The following is a 20,954-nucleotide window of genomic DNA, read 5'->3' on the forward strand; positions in this document are numbered from 1 at the left end:
CTAAAGAACACGATGGATTTTGGCCATTTTGCTCAGTGAGACTTAACCTTCGACTACAGAACTTATTTTTAATTACTGATAGACTGGTTAGAGCTGGGTAAGGGATTAGAAAGTTAATTTTTCCTCATCATTTTCACCCAAGAGGATCAGCTGTCTCTTGAGTGAGACTCCTGGAATCCTTTCAGCTGCTGTTGGCATTCAGAAGCACAGGAAACGGGCCTATATCCTCTAGTCCTTGCTGTGTCTTTGTATGAAAAAGTTCATTAAACCATGGTGAAGTTTTCAGAGCCTCACACACTGTGATACATACTAATAGGCATATTAATAGCTTCCAACCACATCATCTTTAAATTTACATTAGGATCATTAGCAAAATGAGCAATTTAAGCTGGATACACAAGGATACACAGTTTGCCTGTTTCAAACAGACCAGAATGAATTAATTATCTTAAGGATGACGGCTACATTTTTGACTACTTAAATAACTGTATACAGGACATTCTATATACTGTAATTCCTTGTAAGCCATTTTCTTTTGAAACAGGAGATAACAACTAGCCAACATTAGCACAGTGTACTCAGTGCATTTCTAAACAAAGAAGAATGTCAGATGTACAGGAATAGAATGAGAACAAATCTAACAAGCTTTGGACATTTTTAAACTATTACTGAGTACTGTGGCAACAGAAAGTTCAAATAAAAATATTCAGTATCAAAGTAGAAACTCTGTAGTATATTACCTTATTTTTATCAAAAGCTAGACAAGCCATAAGATCATTAATTATCCTTGTGAGATTATTGATTATTGAGTAGTTGCTTAAAACATCAGACATATCTGAAATATCTGAAAACTTCTGGAGAAGATTATGTAGACTCCTTGAAAATTCAGGCACCATCAAATGCAACCAACAGTGATTAGGCTGTCAGGGGACAAAAAGAGAAACAGAGAGGTAGATTAAATATCAGACTTCTGCAAAAACTGGTTAAGCAACTCAATGTGCAAAAGTAGATTAGACTGTTCTTTCCAATTTAATTATCTTGAAGTCTAATTTAAATTCATCTTCTTTAGTGTGGCCAACTTTCTCTTCAGTCCTTTTGGTAAAATTTCTATTCTCACCGATACTGACATATTTATGGTTGTCTGTTAAATGCCATCCCTTCATTAAATTCTTAATGAATGCTAAGCATCAGTCTGTTGAGAATCTGAGCCTTGGGACGTACTACTATGAACCCTCTTCCTTGGTTTCATTAACCTATTTATTTTTTTTTAAATAACTACTGCTTTAACAATTTTCTACGGACTTTCTTTAAACCTGTCTCGGTTTTCTTTTTATTATTGTTACCCTACATGACACAGTTAACCCCAAAGATCCTTGATTTGAATCTCTTCTGAGGAAGGTTTCCGTAAACGTTTTGCATGAAATCCATGTGTGCTTTTATCCACCTTTAAACTAGTTAGCTCAGTCAACTCCTCCTCTTCAGCTTTTTCACTAAATGCCATTCCTGAGACCAGTTTCTAGATCTAAAAGTCTTTCTTTTCCTGAGTTTTTGCAGACAAAAGGGTTCTGAACAGTATCTGCCACATCTGTGCCACTGGAATAGAGTTCAAATCCTTTCACTGACACCTATGCAATTAGTTTGCAGATAAAGTTTGTACAGCTGTTCATGTGATTGAAACCTGGTCATTCATCTTGCTGCCTTATAGGGAGTTGTTAACTTCTTTTACTTAGATTTACATAACAGTACACAAGTAAATAAAAAAGCCACTCATCCCAGGAAAAACCCTAACTCAATATGGTCAGCAAAAATACAGGTAATGTGCTAGTCACACTGCAACATGTACCTGGAAATCCCATCCCAATAAATGCTGTATTTTTAATAGTAAATGTTATGGGAATTTATTCTGTATGTGAAGCTATTTTTTCAATGGTTTAAAATGTCTCAGGATCATACAGCCTGCCAGTTATGAAGATCTTGGCCCAGCAAGCCCTAAGTACTCTCAGTATCACTAAACCAGTTTCCAATTGCTGCCCAGCGGATGGGCAGCTACCACTGAATCCATCCACTCCACCTTCTGCAACGCACAGTAAATGCTTGGCAATGTATCTGCTTCTAGACTTAATCTCATTTTACTCAATTTCTGCAATAAACCTGCATACAGATTCTTTATTAAAAAAAAATGTATCCGCTACTATCAATATTATTACTTGGCAACAAATTCCTTTCTCAATGACACAGGTGTTGTTCTGCCTTGATATGTAAATGTTTTTGATGAGGAAAAACACACTTTGTGCTTTCGAAGACTAACCATGGTATTAGGCTTCCAGGCTCAGAGAACCAAATGTAAATACATTGTTCAGCTCCACTTGACTTTCACCTTTGTGTACAACTTTACAACTTTCTGACACACTGATAACAAATGGCAAGTCAGTATTATCACCTTCTGTAATTATCTCAACAATAACTTAAAAAAAGAATGAAAAAAAGAAGTGAAATAGATGGCATGTGGCTTGATTCTCTGCTTCCTTTTTTTTCCTTCAAGCACAAGAACAGGAGGAGAGGCATAAGCAAATAAATCAGAGGAAGCTTGTTGAAATGTACTCTGTTTAAGCAGCATGTGTTGTGCCATGTCGCATTGCCCTCGTGAGATAGGCAACGCATTTTCCTCTGCTTTGGTGTAGGAACAGGGACACAGAACTTCTGTGCTTCCCTGAACTGCAAACCTGGAAACCCTTTTCCTCTGAGGTTTTGTGGGTGTGCACTCTCCTCTGGCAGGCACTAGCAAAAGCTTGCCGCTTCTCCTAGTGAGCATTTGGTGATTCCAGCAGGGAATCTATTTTGTTGCTCCCGCGGTTTAGCGTGTGCGTGGGAGCCTCCTCTGACTGAACTGTTCTGACCTGCAAAGCTGTATTTCACGAGAGCTTCAAGTTTTCTTTTCAGCAATATCAAGCTCTGCAATCGCTTGCTATCTCAATACCTACCAAACACAGGGATGAAACTGTTGAAATTGAGAAATGTAACGCTTGCAAGGAGAAACGGAGGTTTAACTCTGCTTTTTTTTTGTGTAAACTTTGACCAAGATTTACATTTTAGGGCAACTGCAAACCTGACTTCCCTTGTGCTTCCAGGTAGTCCTCATTTAGCTTTTTCTTTCTACATCTATCTAAAAGTTTCAGGTTTATCTGTCTTCTCTTCTGAGTTCAGCCCCCGCTGCTGTCATCTTTGCCTTTTAACTTTCAGGTTAGACTACACAGTTCACTCTATGCGAGACTACTTTTAAAGCCACTCAGATGCCTTGAGCTAGTGCATAATGCAACAACCCTTCTGTTTAATGGATTGGGTCAGTCTGTTCCTGTTACATGCACTACACTAGCTTCCTATCTGCTTTGCATTCACAGAATCACAGAATCAATCAGGTTGGAAGAGACCTCTGGGATCATCGAGCCTAACCATTCACCCTGCCTTCCTACCTTTTGTCATCTACATTTGAGACTTGATACCTTGGCTACATTTCCCACTTTATGCATGCACTGAAGATTGAAATGTATCGAAAAAAATTGCAGAGCACCGTTTCAATCCTTTCAGAGCTGAACAAAGGGCATTTGCCTTATGCAAAGCTGTGGGTTTCCCAGCTTGCAGGGACCTTGCAGAACCCAGAGCAAAACCTACTTATTCAGCCAGCCTCTGCTGTGGTATGTGTAACACAACCTGAAATCCCCAGAGAGGAATTTGGCAAAGTGGGATGTGAATACTGCGGAATACTTCCTCCTGTGAAGGCATATGGCCAAGAGCTGCACCTTCCATCACCAGGACTGAAAGTGGTGTACGAGCAAAGGGAATATGGAAACCCTAGCTCTGAACTTCTCTTCTTCTTATTTATTTCTTGGCCGCTCATTGTAAATGTAAACTGGATCTAAGTTTCTGGATATGATGCAGCAAGATGACATGGCATTTAAACTACACAAAAGAAACTGCGTACTGGCAGCCAAAACTGAACCACGAGGTGAGGTAGGAGTTAATCAGTGAGAATGACCAGGACTCACTGCTCAAGCGGGCTCCCTGGCCTTCATCCACAGTGCCAAACTCCCCAGGAGCGAAGTGGAGGGAACGGCCCTGATCCAGCCTGACTCTCACCCATCAGCTGCCCTGCTCATCCTGGAGGCTGGGGAGCAGCGCTTGGGCTACGGCTGTCCTCCACAGATGTGAATTTCATCACATCAGGCACCAAAATAATTGAACTTCAAAAAGCATCACAGCCAGGGAATGGTGCCAGTCTTACTTCCTTTTTCTCTGGATATTGGCTGTTTTCAGAAATGGAAATTTTTACATTAGTTTTAATTGTATTATATAGGATCTAGTACCTGACTTCCATAGCATTTGTTCTGTAGAGTTTTTCTATGGAATAAAGTTTAAACTGGATTTTCTAAAGTACTCTAAGTTTTAGTAAAAGCCTCGAGCTTCCAACAAAATTCGTAAGAACACTGCCAGATCTACCATCACACCTCACAGCTCAGGACCCTTCACTATCCCATAGTCTCCTTTTCCTCCAGCTATCTTCTTAATTCATGTTATTCAGGACTGAGAGAATGTTGCTTCTGGCATTGTTATCCAGTACGAATAGGGCATATTGCTAGATTTGCTACAGTGTTGTAGGATAGTATGCTTTTTTATATGTGTATCACACACAAATTGGATTTTCATAATGAAAACTTTGTACAGACACAAACACAGCTTTTTACATCTACCAGATGATTTCCAACTACTGATGTATGTGTACAATGATTCACTCTTAAGACAGGCGCAATATTGTTCAGTTTAACTGACAAAGTAGTCCTTTTCTTACTTTTTTCTTTCCTTAAAAAAAATAGTACAGTATAGCATTCAGCATAATATCTACTTTCACCTTTTTTCCTTCTCTCCTTTTTCTTGCAGTGCATGCAACAACCAAAAGAGCATTTTCAATGCATTATTCTTAAAAATATTTTTTTTTAAATTAAGGAAAAATATTGAAAATATTTAGTAGAATAAGCAATAAGATGACAAAGTTTTAAATACAAAATGGTATCGAACTTTAAAGAAGGTAGATGATGCCAATTTGAAGTATCACTATGTATTAACTATGGGATTATATAGAAAGAATAATACAAAGCATGTTTGAATGAAATAATGTCATCACTTTCTAACGGTTTGTTTAGTTACTGACACAACCATTTGCTGAACTTAGGGTTCTCTTCATTGGCTACACAGTATTTGTTGTGCTTTAATGGCACTTCCACTGGCTTAAATGAGAAAGACATTCTACAGCAAATTCCAAAGTACAATTAGAAAGAAAGTACTTGTTTAAGAAAGCAACAATTTTCAATTGACATGATGAAATAATACTGTATTTTGACTTTTTCCGGAGAAGCTGCTAAAAAAATTAATATGAAGAAATATTTTTCTAAGATTCCTGTAATTAAAAAGGTTTTAAGTGACTGCAGGAATCTCTTTACATTTCTTTTAAATGAATACTTGCAAAGCATATGAAAAGTGAAATAACGATTATTTAACCGTAATTTACTAAGCCATAGGACTAGGTATAAAACATTACAGCCATCACTGGTTCCAGTGGGCTGTTTTATTGGGATTAACTTGAAGTGGTTATACATACCAGACTATCCATCTTCGGGACATATTTAAGGGTTATCATATAATCATTTGGGAGATTCCCGACCTACAATAAACAGATAATAAAAATGTTATTACTGATTACACAAAGTAAGACTTAATTTCCATCACTGTATTCAACAAAATCTATCAAATATTCAACACAAATTTTCAGTAACCTACCAGGTGCAAAAGCTTACATACTCAGTTTCCTGTGGAACTGCTACTGACTCTTATTTGCTCACAAGTGAAGCATCTTTCCACACCTCTGTAACATTCCCAGATCCAATATGATTATGTTCAAACCTACCAATTCCCAGCAGAATTAAAGTCAGTAATGTGTGAGGAGAAGTGATCTGAACTTATTCATTACTGCATAAACTGCATTTTCATCTTTTAATGGCATGCCTTGAAGTGTTTACTTGAGAATTTGATGTAACCCCAACCACTCCAAACAGTAGAGGTCCCAGCAGTATATAAGCCTTTTTCCTTCAAATAACTTCCAACTTCAGCAAGCATTTGAACCTACAGAAATATTTGCCTGCCTTGTGCTTAGTTATGTACCAGGACAGAAAAACACTTGAGTACAACTTCAGCTTTGAAGCTGTGCCTCTTGTTAATGACGAGCAATATAATTATATAACAGCAATGTCCTGGGGCAAAGAAGAGCTTCCGCATATGTAAGCTCAGTGCGGCTCCGCAGATGTGGGTAAGTATGTGATGTGCTGAAGCAAGGACAAGGAGTGGAAGAAGGGTTCTCACTGAATTATACCATGCAATTTCCCACAGATGGAATCCAACACTACCATGAGACATGGCTGATCATCTAGGGAATGTGCTGAGTGGGGAGATGAAGAGGAAGATGCTACCATGATCCACAATCTCTTGAAGTACTTTTTGCAAAAGGTTTACCGATACTATGATGCTTAGTGATACAGTAAATCTATTTTCTTTTGTATCAGTGAAAGATTCATTTGGTATTCCCCATTCTGTTTTGAAATTCATTTAGTCCAAAGACAACAAGCACACACATAATTCCTTTCATGAACCAGAATCTACACTTTGTTCAGCAAAGCATTTCTACTTCTTCGGGGTAAAGATAATTCTGTTACGGTTGCTTTTGATTCTGCTGCTATAGCAACCAGCACAGGGATTTTCGTTTTTCCTGTGCAGTTTTTAGGTAATATTTGTTTGACACAACAGAATGTTTTATTTGATAATTAAAATTTTGTTTCAATTAAAAATTAAATAGCAATTTCAAAATGTTATGGCTCTAGAAAGGATCAAGGACAATACTTAGGCACAGACAGTCACTAGTGAATTCCAGACATTTTTTTATTTACAACATGGGCCGAGCCACAATCCTTCAGTTCAATGACATCTACCTTTCTCCTACAGCTTTTAAAACCAAGTTTTATACAAATGATCCTGACAAATTCCTTTCCATAGATCAATTTTCTTTTATCTTTTTTCTTTTCATACCTATACATTCCCAAAGCAGCAGTTGCAAAAGTGCCACTAAAATCCCCTATATCAATTTCTATTTACCTGACATTTTGGGGAGTTGATTCAAGAGACTACAAATATTGAAAAATATTGCAATATATTTGTTCTTTCTTTAGAGCACCTCATTTATTCTAAATCCTCGTCCACAATTTTTTGTATCTTTTTCCTTCCTCTAAAAACATCCTGACATCATGACACATTAATAGGTAATCCAGTTTCTTTTCCAGCTTGCTTTGCGTGCCTAGAGAGGTAGGATTAGCAGCACTTCAAGCAGCAAAAATAGTGAAGATGCTACTGTATGTGCAAAGTTTCCCAAGCTCACTCTAGAGGGATTCAACACTTAGCAATGTCAGCAAAAGCACTGTTCTTTAAGAAAGGTCACTGGAAAATTAAATTTGTTCCAAATCAATGAACACTACAAGAATTGATATGCATTATGTATACAATCTACTTTACTGGCAGCAGAGCCTGTCAAGAACTTTTCATGCACAGTTAAAAAAATGTAACTGCCCAAGAGCTCTTACAGCATCTCAAACAAAGCCAGAGAATACAGCCCAGCCTCAGATATTTTTCTGCTTGACAGACTGTGAATCAGAAAAGATATTTTTGAATTTACTACTAAAAATGAAGAACACTGGAGGGGAGGGTGTCAAACACAAAATATATGCCCTGCCTCAAGACAAAACAACTTGTTAAACTTTTATTGATTAAACACCACATGCCAGATGCTCTGCTGATGGTAAATGATGGAGCTCAGTCAAAGCAAGGGAGTCATATTTGTGTCCCAGTTGGACTTCCCAACTCACGCATAGAAAATAGGGTAGAGCCCCTGATGTAAGAGTGAAGGATATGTTTGTACTAAATCTGTGTATTTTGTACTGTCTTGCTTTCCTGAAATGAATCTTGAAAATTCATTGACGACTAACCACCAAGACTATGATCCAAAACCAACCATTTGCTTTTCAAATGCTGAAGTGATCCTGAACGGAACGGAAGGACTCTGCGTACCCGCTCTGTGCGGGGTGCCTGCCTGCTGCAGCTCCCAAGAAGGAGCCGCACGAGGAAGAGGACAAGAGGGCTCTGAGCTGCCTGAGCAAAGGGGATGGAAAGGGACTGTCCCTAGAAACTCCCCGAGTCCCACAATGGCTTTTTTGGTTCCCGTACTCAACTTCTTAAGTACAGTGACAAATTTGGGGGCCTTCTTAAGTACAGTGACAAATTTGGGGGCAACAAAACACCTGCCTGCATGACTTTCCTTGGTTTAGACAAAAGTAACAGTTTTGATGCTTACAGAGAAAGTCAACCGATAATCTTGGAAAGTAATGTATAGAACTAAAATAACCCTGCATTGCATTTAAAATGCCACAAAAAAATTCTCTGATTTAGTGATTGTGTGTGGTCGTAGAAGTTCTATCAAGCTCTGAGAAGAGGTGAAGAACAAGGAATCTAGACTTATGTCTTTAAATCCATATAAAACCAACATTAAGTGCTATATTCCCAGTTGTAAAAAAATCTCAAACTGGGGAATGTAAGATTCCTTTTGACATACAGAGGTCTGAATATTTAATACAGAACTGTTAACATTGCATAACCAAAATATACTTTTAAAATATGCTCATGGTCACATAGGGAGGTGAAAAAGGGATGTTGTGAAAGCAATTTGGGTTCCATAAACTACTCTTCCATTGCAACAGCAGAACAGAAACGAGATGACCTATGTCTGCAGTCAAGTGCTTTGAAAGGAGGGCTACTGCTCTTAGAAATTCTCTTTATTGTGACTGTTCTGAAAATGTTAAGGAGATAAGCATAGATATCATGATTTTTTCATACACAGATCAAAGATAAAGTAAGTCATTAAAGTAAAAATTACCATTTAACATTGTCAGTAATTTCTTTTCTACTCTGAGGCATATGATGGGAAAACCATACTTTCCTTTTGGCTACCATTTCTGCCTCCCATTTCTCTCTTCCTCATTCCCCTTTCCTATTCATTAATGCCTCTGCATCTCCCTTCTCTGTATCCTTGGCTTTTCTTTTCCTGTAGGAGCTTCCACTTTCTGTCCATCATCTCTGCAATCTACTCTATCTCATCTGCTAATGAAGCAGTTAATAAAATCCTCATCATTTGGCTTAAGACAACATGCTAACGATTTCCGTTCACACTTCTTACAGCCATAGTGGCAGATTATTTGCAGGATAACAACACTGGATCATTTTTTATAACCCCTTCACTCAGGAGAGTTAGATCCATTTAAAAATAAATATCAAATGTTGCAGAGAGCGTAAAGTACATATTTACAGCAAAGATGAAATGTGAAGGCAAACTGTTTGAAACAGCATGTCGCAAACAAGGAACCTGATCAGTAAATGCTGACTATTGTTTGGGCTTCCAACAATCAAAAGAAAAAAATTGCTTTAGAGAAATAGATCATGCAAGAAGAGGTGAAATCTTAGACTTTGTTAATGAAGGAAACCAAAATATGTAGGTACTTTCCATACATACCGCACAGCTCAGTGAAAATTCTATTTACATGTAGGTTTGATGTTCATATTTAACAAACATATATACAACAGATTCCTAATTCTTATGCAATATCAGAGTCACAATTGCGGCAATGAAGCTTTCTGCCAACTTACTGTGCTGAAAAGAACAATGGGGACAGGCTTTATTGACAGGTGCTGCAATTACAGTTTCATAATATGGCACATTTGTTCATCAAGAAATGTGTTTCCCTCCAGACATCTTCATTAAAAACAAAGCAGGAGTTCAAGTGATCAGTAATGCAGAATGAATACTCTCTAAATACTTTCGTTCCCTATAGGTATGAAATTATGCTCTTTTAAAGTTCTCACTATTAAAAAACAAACAAACAATGATTGTTCAATTGTTCTTTGCTTCTTAAAATCATTTTACTTAGGACACATTCTTCATATAATAAAATTATATTATAAAGATTTGAATAAATTTAATCTTTATTCGAGTCATTTTTGTATGAACACATATCAGTCTGGTTTGGTCTTAGGTTGATTAACGCTCAGAAACCTTATTGTTATTGAATCTGCTCTTTCTTTCCTATTCTAGCTTCCGGTATGAGTCTAGTATGATGCTAGTGAAAATCCAGATTAACACCACTGAAAACAAGTTACACCATACATCTGTCCTCAATTTACTACTCAACACAAAGTTGATTAGGCAAATGACCCACATTTTCAGGCACTGCACAGTGTGTCTCATTTATTCTCCAATAGCTTAGGCTTAGTAGACATCCCTGGTCTATATTCACTGAAAGTGTTGACTGAAGCATGTTATTCTCATATTCCTGGAATACAATACAGCCGAGCAGAACACAGCCACAACCACACTCGGGGGTTTTCTACCAGTGATACAGGGGGTTTACAGTACTTGGAACAAGAAGCTCAGAACCAAATAAATGAAGATTAGGTTGGATCAAGCTACAGGCAAAAAAGTTTGGTAGGCAATTGTGGCACTGTTTCGCTAGCTGTAGGTGAACTGCAATAGAGGTAAGGAAGAACAGAGTAGGCAAAAGAAAGAAGAGGGATGTGGATTCATGCTGCAAAGAATTTTAGCATGAGATACAAAGAGGATGAGAATCTGCCTGAAGTTCATCAAGGAGCATCCTTCCTGCGGCCACAAACAGCATAACAGATACCATGGAAATAATGAGGAGAAGCTAGGACAAGAGGGCAAACTCAGCATGTGTTAAGACATCACAGGCAGTGTTAATAGTTACTGTCTTCGAAGACAAAACCAAGAAGCTTGCCATTGATAATGAAAAAAAGGAGGAACAGCTTGAAGGAAATAACTAGAAGATATAGGGTCAGAGCAGCAAATTAATAGACAGAAGGGCAAAATTATAGAAGTCAAAGACAGAAAAAGACTTTTCAGTAGACTGAATTTTTATCCACCAAGAATTTGGAAGAAAAGTGAATTTGTATGGACATATAGCTACAAAACATTTTTCCTGTTATGACAGGAAAAACAATGGAGGTTTTAAAAGTGAACATACAAGGGTCTGTAAAGTGGCAAGAGCCAAAATGGACACCTTTGTTATAGACCTGAATGGCTGGGGAGAGATGGTGATATACCTTTTCAGTGAGGAGAAAAGGCCCAGGGAGGACTAACATTTTTGGGGAGATTAAGAGATCATAATCCGTCTCAGTAAAGGATTCAGGCCATACTGAATCTAAGATGATGTCTGAGCATTTGTGATGAGACAGGAGGACAAGAGGTCAATATCCTAAGCTAGATGATGGGACTTGTGTACGACCGCTGAACAGCAAGTTTATCACACATAGATATGGGACTATACTCATGACTGTGGACAAAAGGGTTTAAAGTACATGCCAGTGTGGCTGAGAATAAAGCCTTTCAAAACAACCGTCATACCACTCCCAGCAAGTGTGATGGAGCTTGTGGATAACATCATAACAACTATGGGCAATAACTGTACACACAAGATTAGCTTCTGTGAAATCCTCGGTGCTACAATTTGTTCTCAGTGTGAAAGGGGAGGACATTTATTAAAGACACTATGTCCTACTGGCACAAACTCTTTGGATCAGTGGAGAAATAAGACTTTTAAAGGCCAATAGGATCAATAAAGAACCCAGCCACCTACAGATGCTATGTCTAATTTTGAAGATGTAAATAATCAGCATATCATTCCTTAATTCAATGAGTGTATTTTGTTTCAAAGAGCAGAAGTGGTACAGAAACATTTACAGTAATTTACAAGAGTTGTAGGGTCTCCTGAATGATATTTTTAAGCAATATCATGTTGGAGCCTGTATTATACGTACTAAGGATATACTCCATATAGCACAATAAAAATAGTACTTTTTAGCAAAGTAATGTGATCAGTCTTTATTCTCTGTGAATTTTTCCCTTCTTGTATTCACACTGTCAGCTAAACTTTAAACCTTATCATATATATTTTTTTTAATTTTGTTCTCATGTCAAGTTGTCACTGTGTAGCATTTCAAAAGAGAATGACCAACTTGCAATATAGTCAGTTGAATTGAAACCAGGAGTTCTTACAGTAAATTTAAGACACTAAACTTATTTCCATGTAATCCTTTCAATTCTCAAGTGGCTTCATAGAAATTATTTCCGCATGAAAAATCTATGCAAATGTTAACACAGACAGACAAAACAGGGATACAGACTTTCCTCAAAACATTTTCTGACTCACAACTCAAAACAGAGAGAATCCAGGTGTCTGGGCTTTGTATGTTCTGCATCTCTCCATTACTTCTCCAACCCCAAATATCTTTGAACTTGCTAGTTAACTTCACCCAAATTTTGCATTTGGTAGAGAGATCTGAAAGGTGTAGGTGTAAATCAGGAGAAGGACCGTACTGCATCCTCACCGAGGAGTGGCTGGAGGAGCTTGGCGCTACACTATGGCTCGAGCTTGACAGCAGCAGAAGCACAGTGCAAGCTGGACTGTTGGCAGAGGTTTTCTTCCTGGACAAGCAGCACATACACCAGAACAGATGCCACATGAAGTCCTTCCTGCCCAGCCAGCAGTCCAAGCAAAAGGGGATACAAATACAGCAAGAGCTCAAAACATTGCTCAGGAAGGCATCATGCCCTAGGGGGCATGGGAGGGAACTAGCAAACACACTGCATGTGAAGAACTAAGGGGTTCTGGAGGAGAGTAGGGGTATGGAAACATAGTACTGCAGGAATATGTGCAAGAACTGCAGTTTCTGGACTAGTCTGGAGGAAGATGTAGGAAGACGATACAGAAAGTCACAGTCAGTTAAAGACTAACCTAATTTTTATGATATTAGGTTTCTTTCATAATTTATCTCACAAGCAAAGTGTGATTGCTCAGGTTGCATGCAAATTTTTGTAACCTGTATTTATACATTCTTGAAGTTTAAATTGTACTAAAGGGAAAGTTAAAGAGTTTGTTCTGAGGATACATAACTGACAAAAAGTTATTGCTAACTCTGTACTAGACAATTTCACCAGCCCTCACAGGGGTTCTGTTGTTCTGTCATGCTTTCAACAGGTTTAAATCAAAGCTTAATACTCTTTCAAGAGATGAAATATTATCTTGAATAAACTTGCCAATATTTCAGAATTCTGCCTAAAGGGACTAACATGAAAAACTAAGCATTTGAGTAGGCCTATAGAGCACCCCCAGACATTTACACTATGTGCCAATATATATAACAATGCCCAAAGAAAACAAGTTAAGAACACTGCACTGGCAGCAAATGCAAGGGACTCCAAATTAAGCGTTTGATAACATTAACACTGGTATTGCAACCGTTTTTGCATAACGAAGCCATAATTTTCAGCTGAAGTCAACGTGTAGACGAAGTAATGCTTGTTAAGTGTTCAGTATATATTTCTTAAAAACTTTGTTGTTAGATCCTGCACTACTGCAAGTTAGCATAATCACTGACTTCAGTGGAGTTAAATACCAACTGACTTCACACAAGGAGATGCAGTTTTTCAGGTTAATGCAGTGTTCAATTAAGTAACAGTTAAAATGTACTTAAACAAATTCAGTTCTACGAAGCCATGAGTCCTTCAGACTTAAAATTCTAGGTACAGCAAGTAGAGAGAGAAACACATAATGAGTGTAACCCACTTACACCTAAAAACTGTAAGAGATGTTCAATTGTTAATTGTCTTGATTGCTGCAGCGATGTCTAATATCATACTAATCATACTATTTTTACACATGGCACAAGTTTCCCACATACCTAAGGTAAAGACTTCTGGTTCATTTCAGCTGTGTTTGCCACCAGTCTGCTCCAAACAAATCAGTAACACAAAGACAATAATCTTTCATCTGCATGGAAAACAATCTGATCCCAGACAATGTTTGAGGAAATCAAGACTTTTGACAATTTTTATGGAAGTTTGGAGGGAGGAAAACACATACGTACATACACTCCAGCTTGGTCAAGCAGGTCATTGCTTAAATGAACTCTGAAACTATTCTCCAGTATCCACAATAAACGTTTTGATTTTGATCAGGTGACAGACATTGATGGATTTTTTTTTAATATTCCCCTGGTTCTAATATAGATTTTCTAACTTTGCTTAAAAATGTAAGTGTCATTAGTCACTGATTACTGTTTAACATAAAGAATAACTTAAAATAAAAGCTACTTACCAATTTTGCAATGTCATTCACATCATCTGTCACTGGATTCCCGCAGGAACTCTGGGCTTTGACAAGAGGATTAAGTAGGAGTAGTTGAAGACAAAAGCAAGTGATAATCCAAGTCTATTTAGTAAAAAGAAAAAAAAAAAGAAAAAAGAAACACCAAGTAAGCAATCTTCAAATGTGAAGTAAAAAGAGATTTTAGTAACATTTTTCATATACGAAGTTTAGATGCAACAACACTTCATCTTTCATGAGGACACACTCATACCATTATAGTATAATCTTCATGGCAGGGATCTACAGAAATGCACTTAATTGATCTTTTCTGGAAGCAAGTACCTTTAGAGTAATAATGGAAAACCTGGTATTGAGCCATCAGATTACTTGCGCAGGATCCTGCTTAGGTGAGTTGCTGCAAAGTTTACAGATACCAAAGAAGAGAAAGAGACAAACTTTGCAATATTCTTCATCATCAACACAAAGTTAACTAAATACTGGTCATTCACCTGCTAAGGTATTTGATAAACCTGTGCCTCTAATGTGGTAATGGATAATAAGGAAAAAAATGATACCAGACCACATCAAGATAAAAGGAGAAAGTTCATAATCGCAGCCATTACATTTAGGTAGTTCAACTCCAAGCTAAACGACAACTGGATTCTGCCCAAATACTGAGATCTTAATCAGCAATACAATACATTTTCTCTAAGTGACGTGCCCTGGCCTCTCAGGAGCGGCAGCTTGGCTTTGGCACTACGTTCCCCTCCTAAATCCTATTAGGAACAGCAATGCAATGTACTCACACAGCCTTGTGAGACTCAGCCAGAAAAGCACCAGATAACTAGCTGCGATGCACCTGGGTGTCTCCTTGGCTACACTGCCTGAACTTCCTCGCCTTCTGTTGTTCCTTGTGCTTCGCTGGTTTCCCACAGAGCCCTGTGCCAAGTTTAAGCTGCAGATCTTTATTTCCAGAATGTTAAAGCATTTAAGCTATGGATAATCAAAAGTTGCCTCGGGTTGTGAAGCTTCTTGTGCCAGCTGACTGAAGCTGTCAGCAAGAGCTGATGATGGTGTACATCTACTGCAAGTATGGAATTTGCCTGTGCAGGCTCCTGAGCCTCCATGATGAGGGCAGGACTGAGACCAGAATTTGCTTTTGCTTGAACTAAGATGTAGCTCAGCCCTGTCTGTTCCCTGTGATAGGTAGAGAGGTCCCTTCTCCAGCCTTTCCTTCAAATGCTATCCTACCTTTCAATTTAAGACCAAAGCAAATCAAACAACATAGACGAAGCTCTCTAGGAAAGCAGAGAGAAAAAAAATTTAAAAGATTAAGTATCATTATAGTAACCCAGAGGGGCTAAGAAAGCATGATGATAACGATCGCTCGGGAGCTACATAAACATGACAGAACAGTGCCAGGCATTTCCCTAGAGCTGTTAAATGACAAGTAAATCTCACTCTTGTATCTTAAATCTCTTAAATCTTATATGTATCTCACATCTCAAGTAAAACTGGTCATTTGCTTTCTTAGAATATGGCTTCCTGACTCATTTAGGCAAAACCAGTGTGGGCTGCTGCTGGAAAAGACAACCTAGCCTCCTCTCCCCGCCCCTTGCACTGGCACTGAGAAGATGGTTTAGCCAGCTGTACCAGGCAGACAACTTCCATTTTTGTCTTCCTGTCCTATTTTTGAGGCAGACCAGCTTTCTGATCCAGGTAACTGAAAGAGCAGAAATGCTCCTTTACAGATGGGACAAGCCAGGACTGCCTGTTTTGGTGGAGCCTACACTCAGCTTTCCCTAAACTCTACCTTCAGACACCACAGGATCATGATTGATGGGTAGACTTACACACAAAGAAACTGAAAGCACTCTAAGCAAAGTACACATTCAATACGCAGCATTTCTTTTGAGAATGCCTCTTTCTTCAACATAACTAGCATTTAGAAATACTTTTAATTTAATATTTATACAAATAATTATTGAGAATAATTACCTATGTGAAGAATTGAGAATAGATACCTAACTGGAAGTTAGGTACTTAACAGTTTTTCTTACAAAACCTCTGTATCTTACACTATACAAAGCTTTGCAGTTATACATATATCAACAATTCAAGCTCTGCAGAGATGCAACGAAGATGCTGCTAGTCTCTGAAAGGAACTTTGAGAGCTCCTTGCAATGTATAAGACATCAAAGCTGTTTAAGAACTAGCTTCAAGTGGTCAGAGAAACATCTCCCTCTCCTCACATAAGCTCCAGAACCACAGAGGAAACCAAAGAGGACCTCAAGTTAACAGACTACTTCCCCACTGCAATTTTTGGAAAGGCAAGAAATTAATGACAACCAGCTCCAAAATGCACTAACTATACTGCTTTCAAGAATTAAAAAAAAAGTAGCTCTACCTTCAGAGTTAAACAGTACACTAGCAGTTACACTCACTAGGGTCCAGGGACATTTCCCTGACATGTTCTTTGGGGATGGAGTCCACGTCAGAAATCAGTGATTTCTTTATTGGGTTCCTCAATACTGAGTAGTATGTAAAGGAAGATGGGATTTGTTCACTGACTTGCGTCACTGTCATAGGACAATGTTTAACCTGACATTCTAATAATAAAAAAAGTAACAAAACTCTTTCTTTAACTGGAAATACTTTTTTTCCAGATCAACTGAGCAATATTAACAAAAGCAGCTGCACACTCCAAATAAAACCAGAACTCTGATGCATCTTGTCAGTTACCATACTGTTGGATCTAAAGACAACCCATACATAAACCTTAAAATCACTAAACATTTTATAATCATACAAGTCAATAAGAATACACTTTTCTCTATGTAAATAATGGGATTTAAAGGCATAGTAAATTTTATAACTGCTATAAAAATAAATGTTTTGTAAATTTTGAGATGATTTGAGGTTTGTCTTGCTTATTTGTTCCCTGTGACATCCAACAGGAACTGAAAATCTGCAAAATACTTCTAGTTTCAACACGCCTATTATACAAAATCTTTTAATTATTTGCACTTACAAAATATTTATATTACACATGCCTACAGGCACATTGTATGTAAGGACTGTACAGATCAAAGAGCTAAGCTATTTTTGTGTTATTTACTAATGACCAAACCTGCTATTTGAGCAAAATGTGAATAGACTGAATTAAATCAAGGACAGAACAAAAGGGAATCTTAAACAACAGTTTTATAAATAGAGATTCCAGTTTTATACTTTACTAAGCATAAATGAAAGTTACCCACACAGCATTCATAACAGATTTCCATATATAATTACTTCTAAGCTGAAATGGGATTTTCAAAGCTGACCACAGGATTTAATCACACATCATCTACTAGCATTAAATTGAAGATATATGGCAGACGGGAGGTAGACCTGCATACCAAAGGGCTTCTTCCTATTTTGGCTCAAAAATTATTTAATTGTTTTTATATTCTGAAATCTCTTAAATACTTAATATTTAAGTTGCTTTTTTGGAAAGGGAAAAAAATTAATGATTAGACTGGAAAGGATAATTCAAATTAAGGATTTAAAGTATACACATTCAATCATTCTATAGATTATTTTTATCATTGCCTATACGCCACAATCTCTAATTTCAGTTAACAGCATTTTAGAGGCTTAGCCAGTGATCCAGTGTGTTGAAGGCCATCCTTTCAGTTGCAAATCAACAACTTTTTCATTTATGTTCTTCATTTACGTTCTCCATTTATGATCTGGAGTGTTGACAAAGGCTGCTGAATGAGTGCTTTAGCATCTTTTTCACAGTATGTTATCAAAGATACTCAACCACTGGTTAATGTTCAGCTAATTCCTTAAGCGGAAAGCAGCAAGGGGAATACCACATTGCTAAATAAGCAAAACATGGGAAAGTCTGAACATTTCCAAGTATGTGGCTTGTACTGATAACAATTCTAATCATAAGTAGGGAGGAATCATCAAAAAAATGCAAATAATAAACCACAAAAAAATATTAAGCACAGGGAGAGGTAGTAACTACACAGATGAATGCGTTCTTCATCATAAAACTTCTTCCATTCAAATCATGTTAGCCACGGAATTTTTCAGCTCAGTTTCTTGAGCAAATCATCCAATTAACCACAACCAAGCCATGGCTCCAGTTGAGTTAGCTGACAGTGTGGAACAATATTCACCCTAGGCCAGGCTTCCCAAATTTATTTTTCACTTCTGCTAATGCTGGGGGAGGAACATCTCTCAATATTGGCTCCTCAGGCAGTGTTTGCGTGATGCTTTGCAGAGGCACAGCTTGTGAACTTCTGCCATAGACAACATTGGTTGGTCAGCCATGGATAGCTAACTTAATGTTCATACTTATGCTGTAAAAAGCCTTTTGTAAGAAGATTCAGAGAAAATGGAAATAGAAAGAAAAGAGCTTTCTCACACTTCTTTTCTTTTAACCACAAAGCATCCAGAAGCATAAAAGCAGAATAATTACTTCATATGTCTACTAATCTATTTAGTTATTTAGCTGTGATAGAGATAATTAAAGTCATGGAAGAATTGTCTTTAAGCAAGTAAGAAATTTACTGTCAGTGTGGATAAATCTTACAGTGAAAGAAGAACATTTATACAGAATGTAATCCAATTCCCATTTTCATGGTATTCAGTGATACCTTCACCCATGCAAATGACAGTGCCAACTTCAGTACTCTAAATGGCTGTGTCTAAGTACTGCTTAAATGGTAAATATTGCTTAAGCCCCAAAAGAGTGAGCTAGCTGTCGAAAAAAAGGCACCCACCCATGACCACCTAGTTCCGGAAGCAGTGAACTATTTGGCAAGCACATTTGGAACTGGAAAGGTTCTTACATGCTCTCAGGTACACAGAACATTAACTTCAGTGTAGTTGGAGCAACCACTGCCTGATCCCTTAATAATGCATAGTTGAAGTGTCAAGTCCAGTGTGAACCCATCATTGTCCTTCAGAAGACTGGCACTAGTCTCACTGAATTTAACAGTCTATCAACGAGGGTGCTCACTAACGAGTGACAGACCTGGGTTAAACTTCCTCTAATGAAGGTAATGCCAATTCACAGGAGTTGGGATCTGTTCCTCTGATATCTACCTCATAATTACCACCGGAGGCACTTTCCCACCTATGATGGCTTCCTAGCCAGAAGGGGCAAAATGGGGGTACACTGGTATTCCTGACCCTGATTTTTTCAGAACATTTATGCATTTTACACTGGCAAGCCATTATGTAGGAAAAAAAAAAGATATATGTTCATTGCACAGGCATCAGAATATTTATGTGTATCCTCGTCTCGCACATGCTCCTCCATCTGGGCACCCTAACTTCTGGGAAGCTCCCCAGTCAACATGTGAGTTTACTTGAACAACCTTTTGGCAGTCCACTGAACAAAACGGAGGCTAACTCCAGCTCAGTGAGTCACCCTGCCGGGGTGAGACACCTAAAAATCTCTGGATCACACCCTACATGCTTTGTTATGATTACAAAAAGCAGATGCATACTTTTCTAGTGACTTATACTATTCTTCATTTTTTTTAACAATGATGTGTAGTAGGGAGAATGACAATAAAAGTAAACAAAATTCATCAGGGAGTATCAGTGTGATTTATTTGGATTCTGATTTAAACACAGACTACAGAAATGTTGGTCACTCTTTTTCAAAGTAAGTTTTGGAGTGCTTTAGACATTAAATATTTGAACACGTATTCAGTTATTTACAAAATGTAGAATACTCTTCTACCCAGTTCTGCATATAATATCTAAAACACATAATACAAGGGCACAATACAATGGGGTAAAGGGGAAGGAAAATAATGCGTTATTGTTACAAACATAAGCAGGGAAAGGTGCCATTGCCCCCTACATTCAAATGAGTTCAATGGGCAACCTGCTTTCACAGCTGTTTGATCTTTTTGTGATGATTCGGTATTTGCCTTTCCATGATGTTCCCAACCATAAAACCTCTTCCCCCTAACCTTTGCACACTCACTTGCTTTCCTGTGGGGGACTTCTGGAATGCCTAATGACAACTGACAAGAACAGGATTTTTCAGTTAATTGTCTATTTGGTGGCAGAATGTTAAAGTGGCATTTGCTGGACCCCACCAGCCACGTGTGCAAAGGAAAAGCCAAATGCTGTATCCAGATGCTTACAGACCTGTGAAATGCTAATGCAGAACTACTTTTTCTTCACTCCTTTTTCTTCAGCTGGAAGGAGAAACCATTCTCTAGTTCTGCCAAGTTATGCACATCTTTTTCCTGAGACAGACAAATTTATGATACGTGGTCTTGCTGTGCTGAGAAAAAGATGAATCACACTATTCTTTCCCACCATCCAGATCTTGGGAAAACTAGGAAGCTGCTTAGACTATATGCCAACTTCATTTCATGCAACCTCAGGCCAATTACTATCATGCTCTACCCCTTCCAGCTCTCCTTGACAGATGCAGAAGCAGCAGGCTGCTCCAGCCAATGTGCTACTGTTGCACTTACTAAGGCGCAAGGAAACTCCTGCTGTGCTTGGTTTGTGTCTTTTGGTTGGAAGCAAGACGAACATGATAAGCCAGAAGAAGTGTAAATTGATACAGAGTTTGCCTTGCAAATCAATGTAATCCAGGTATTTTGTAATTACATTCAGTAAACT

At 38.0% G+C, this 20,954-nt stretch overlaps 1 protein-coding gene across 2 annotated transcripts in view; it reads right to left on the reverse strand.

Moving 5' to 3' along the window:
* Positions 1-20,954, reverse strand: part of KITLG (KIT ligand) — a 57,348-nt gene that overhangs the window by 14,718 nt on the left and 21,676 nt on the right. For both annotated transcript variants that reach the window (XM_068401384.1, XM_068401383.1), the window contains exons 2-4: positions 14,313-14,426; positions 5,651-5,713; positions 741-920 (exon numbers count right to left, since the gene is read on the reverse strand). In XM_068401384.1, coding sequence (XP_068257485.1) covers positions 741-920; positions 5,651-5,713; positions 14,313-14,426 — 357 coding nt within the window. The remainder of the gene's footprint in view (positions 1-740; positions 921-5,650; positions 5,714-14,312; positions 14,427-20,954) is intronic.

This window comes from Nyctibius grandis, chromosome 5 (genome assembly GCF_013368605.1).
Source record: "Nyctibius grandis isolate bNycGra1 chromosome 5, bNycGra1.pri, whole genome shotgun sequence".
NCBI classification, from domain to species: domain Eukaryota; kingdom Metazoa; phylum Chordata; class Aves; order Nyctibiiformes; family Nyctibiidae; genus Nyctibius; species Nyctibius grandis.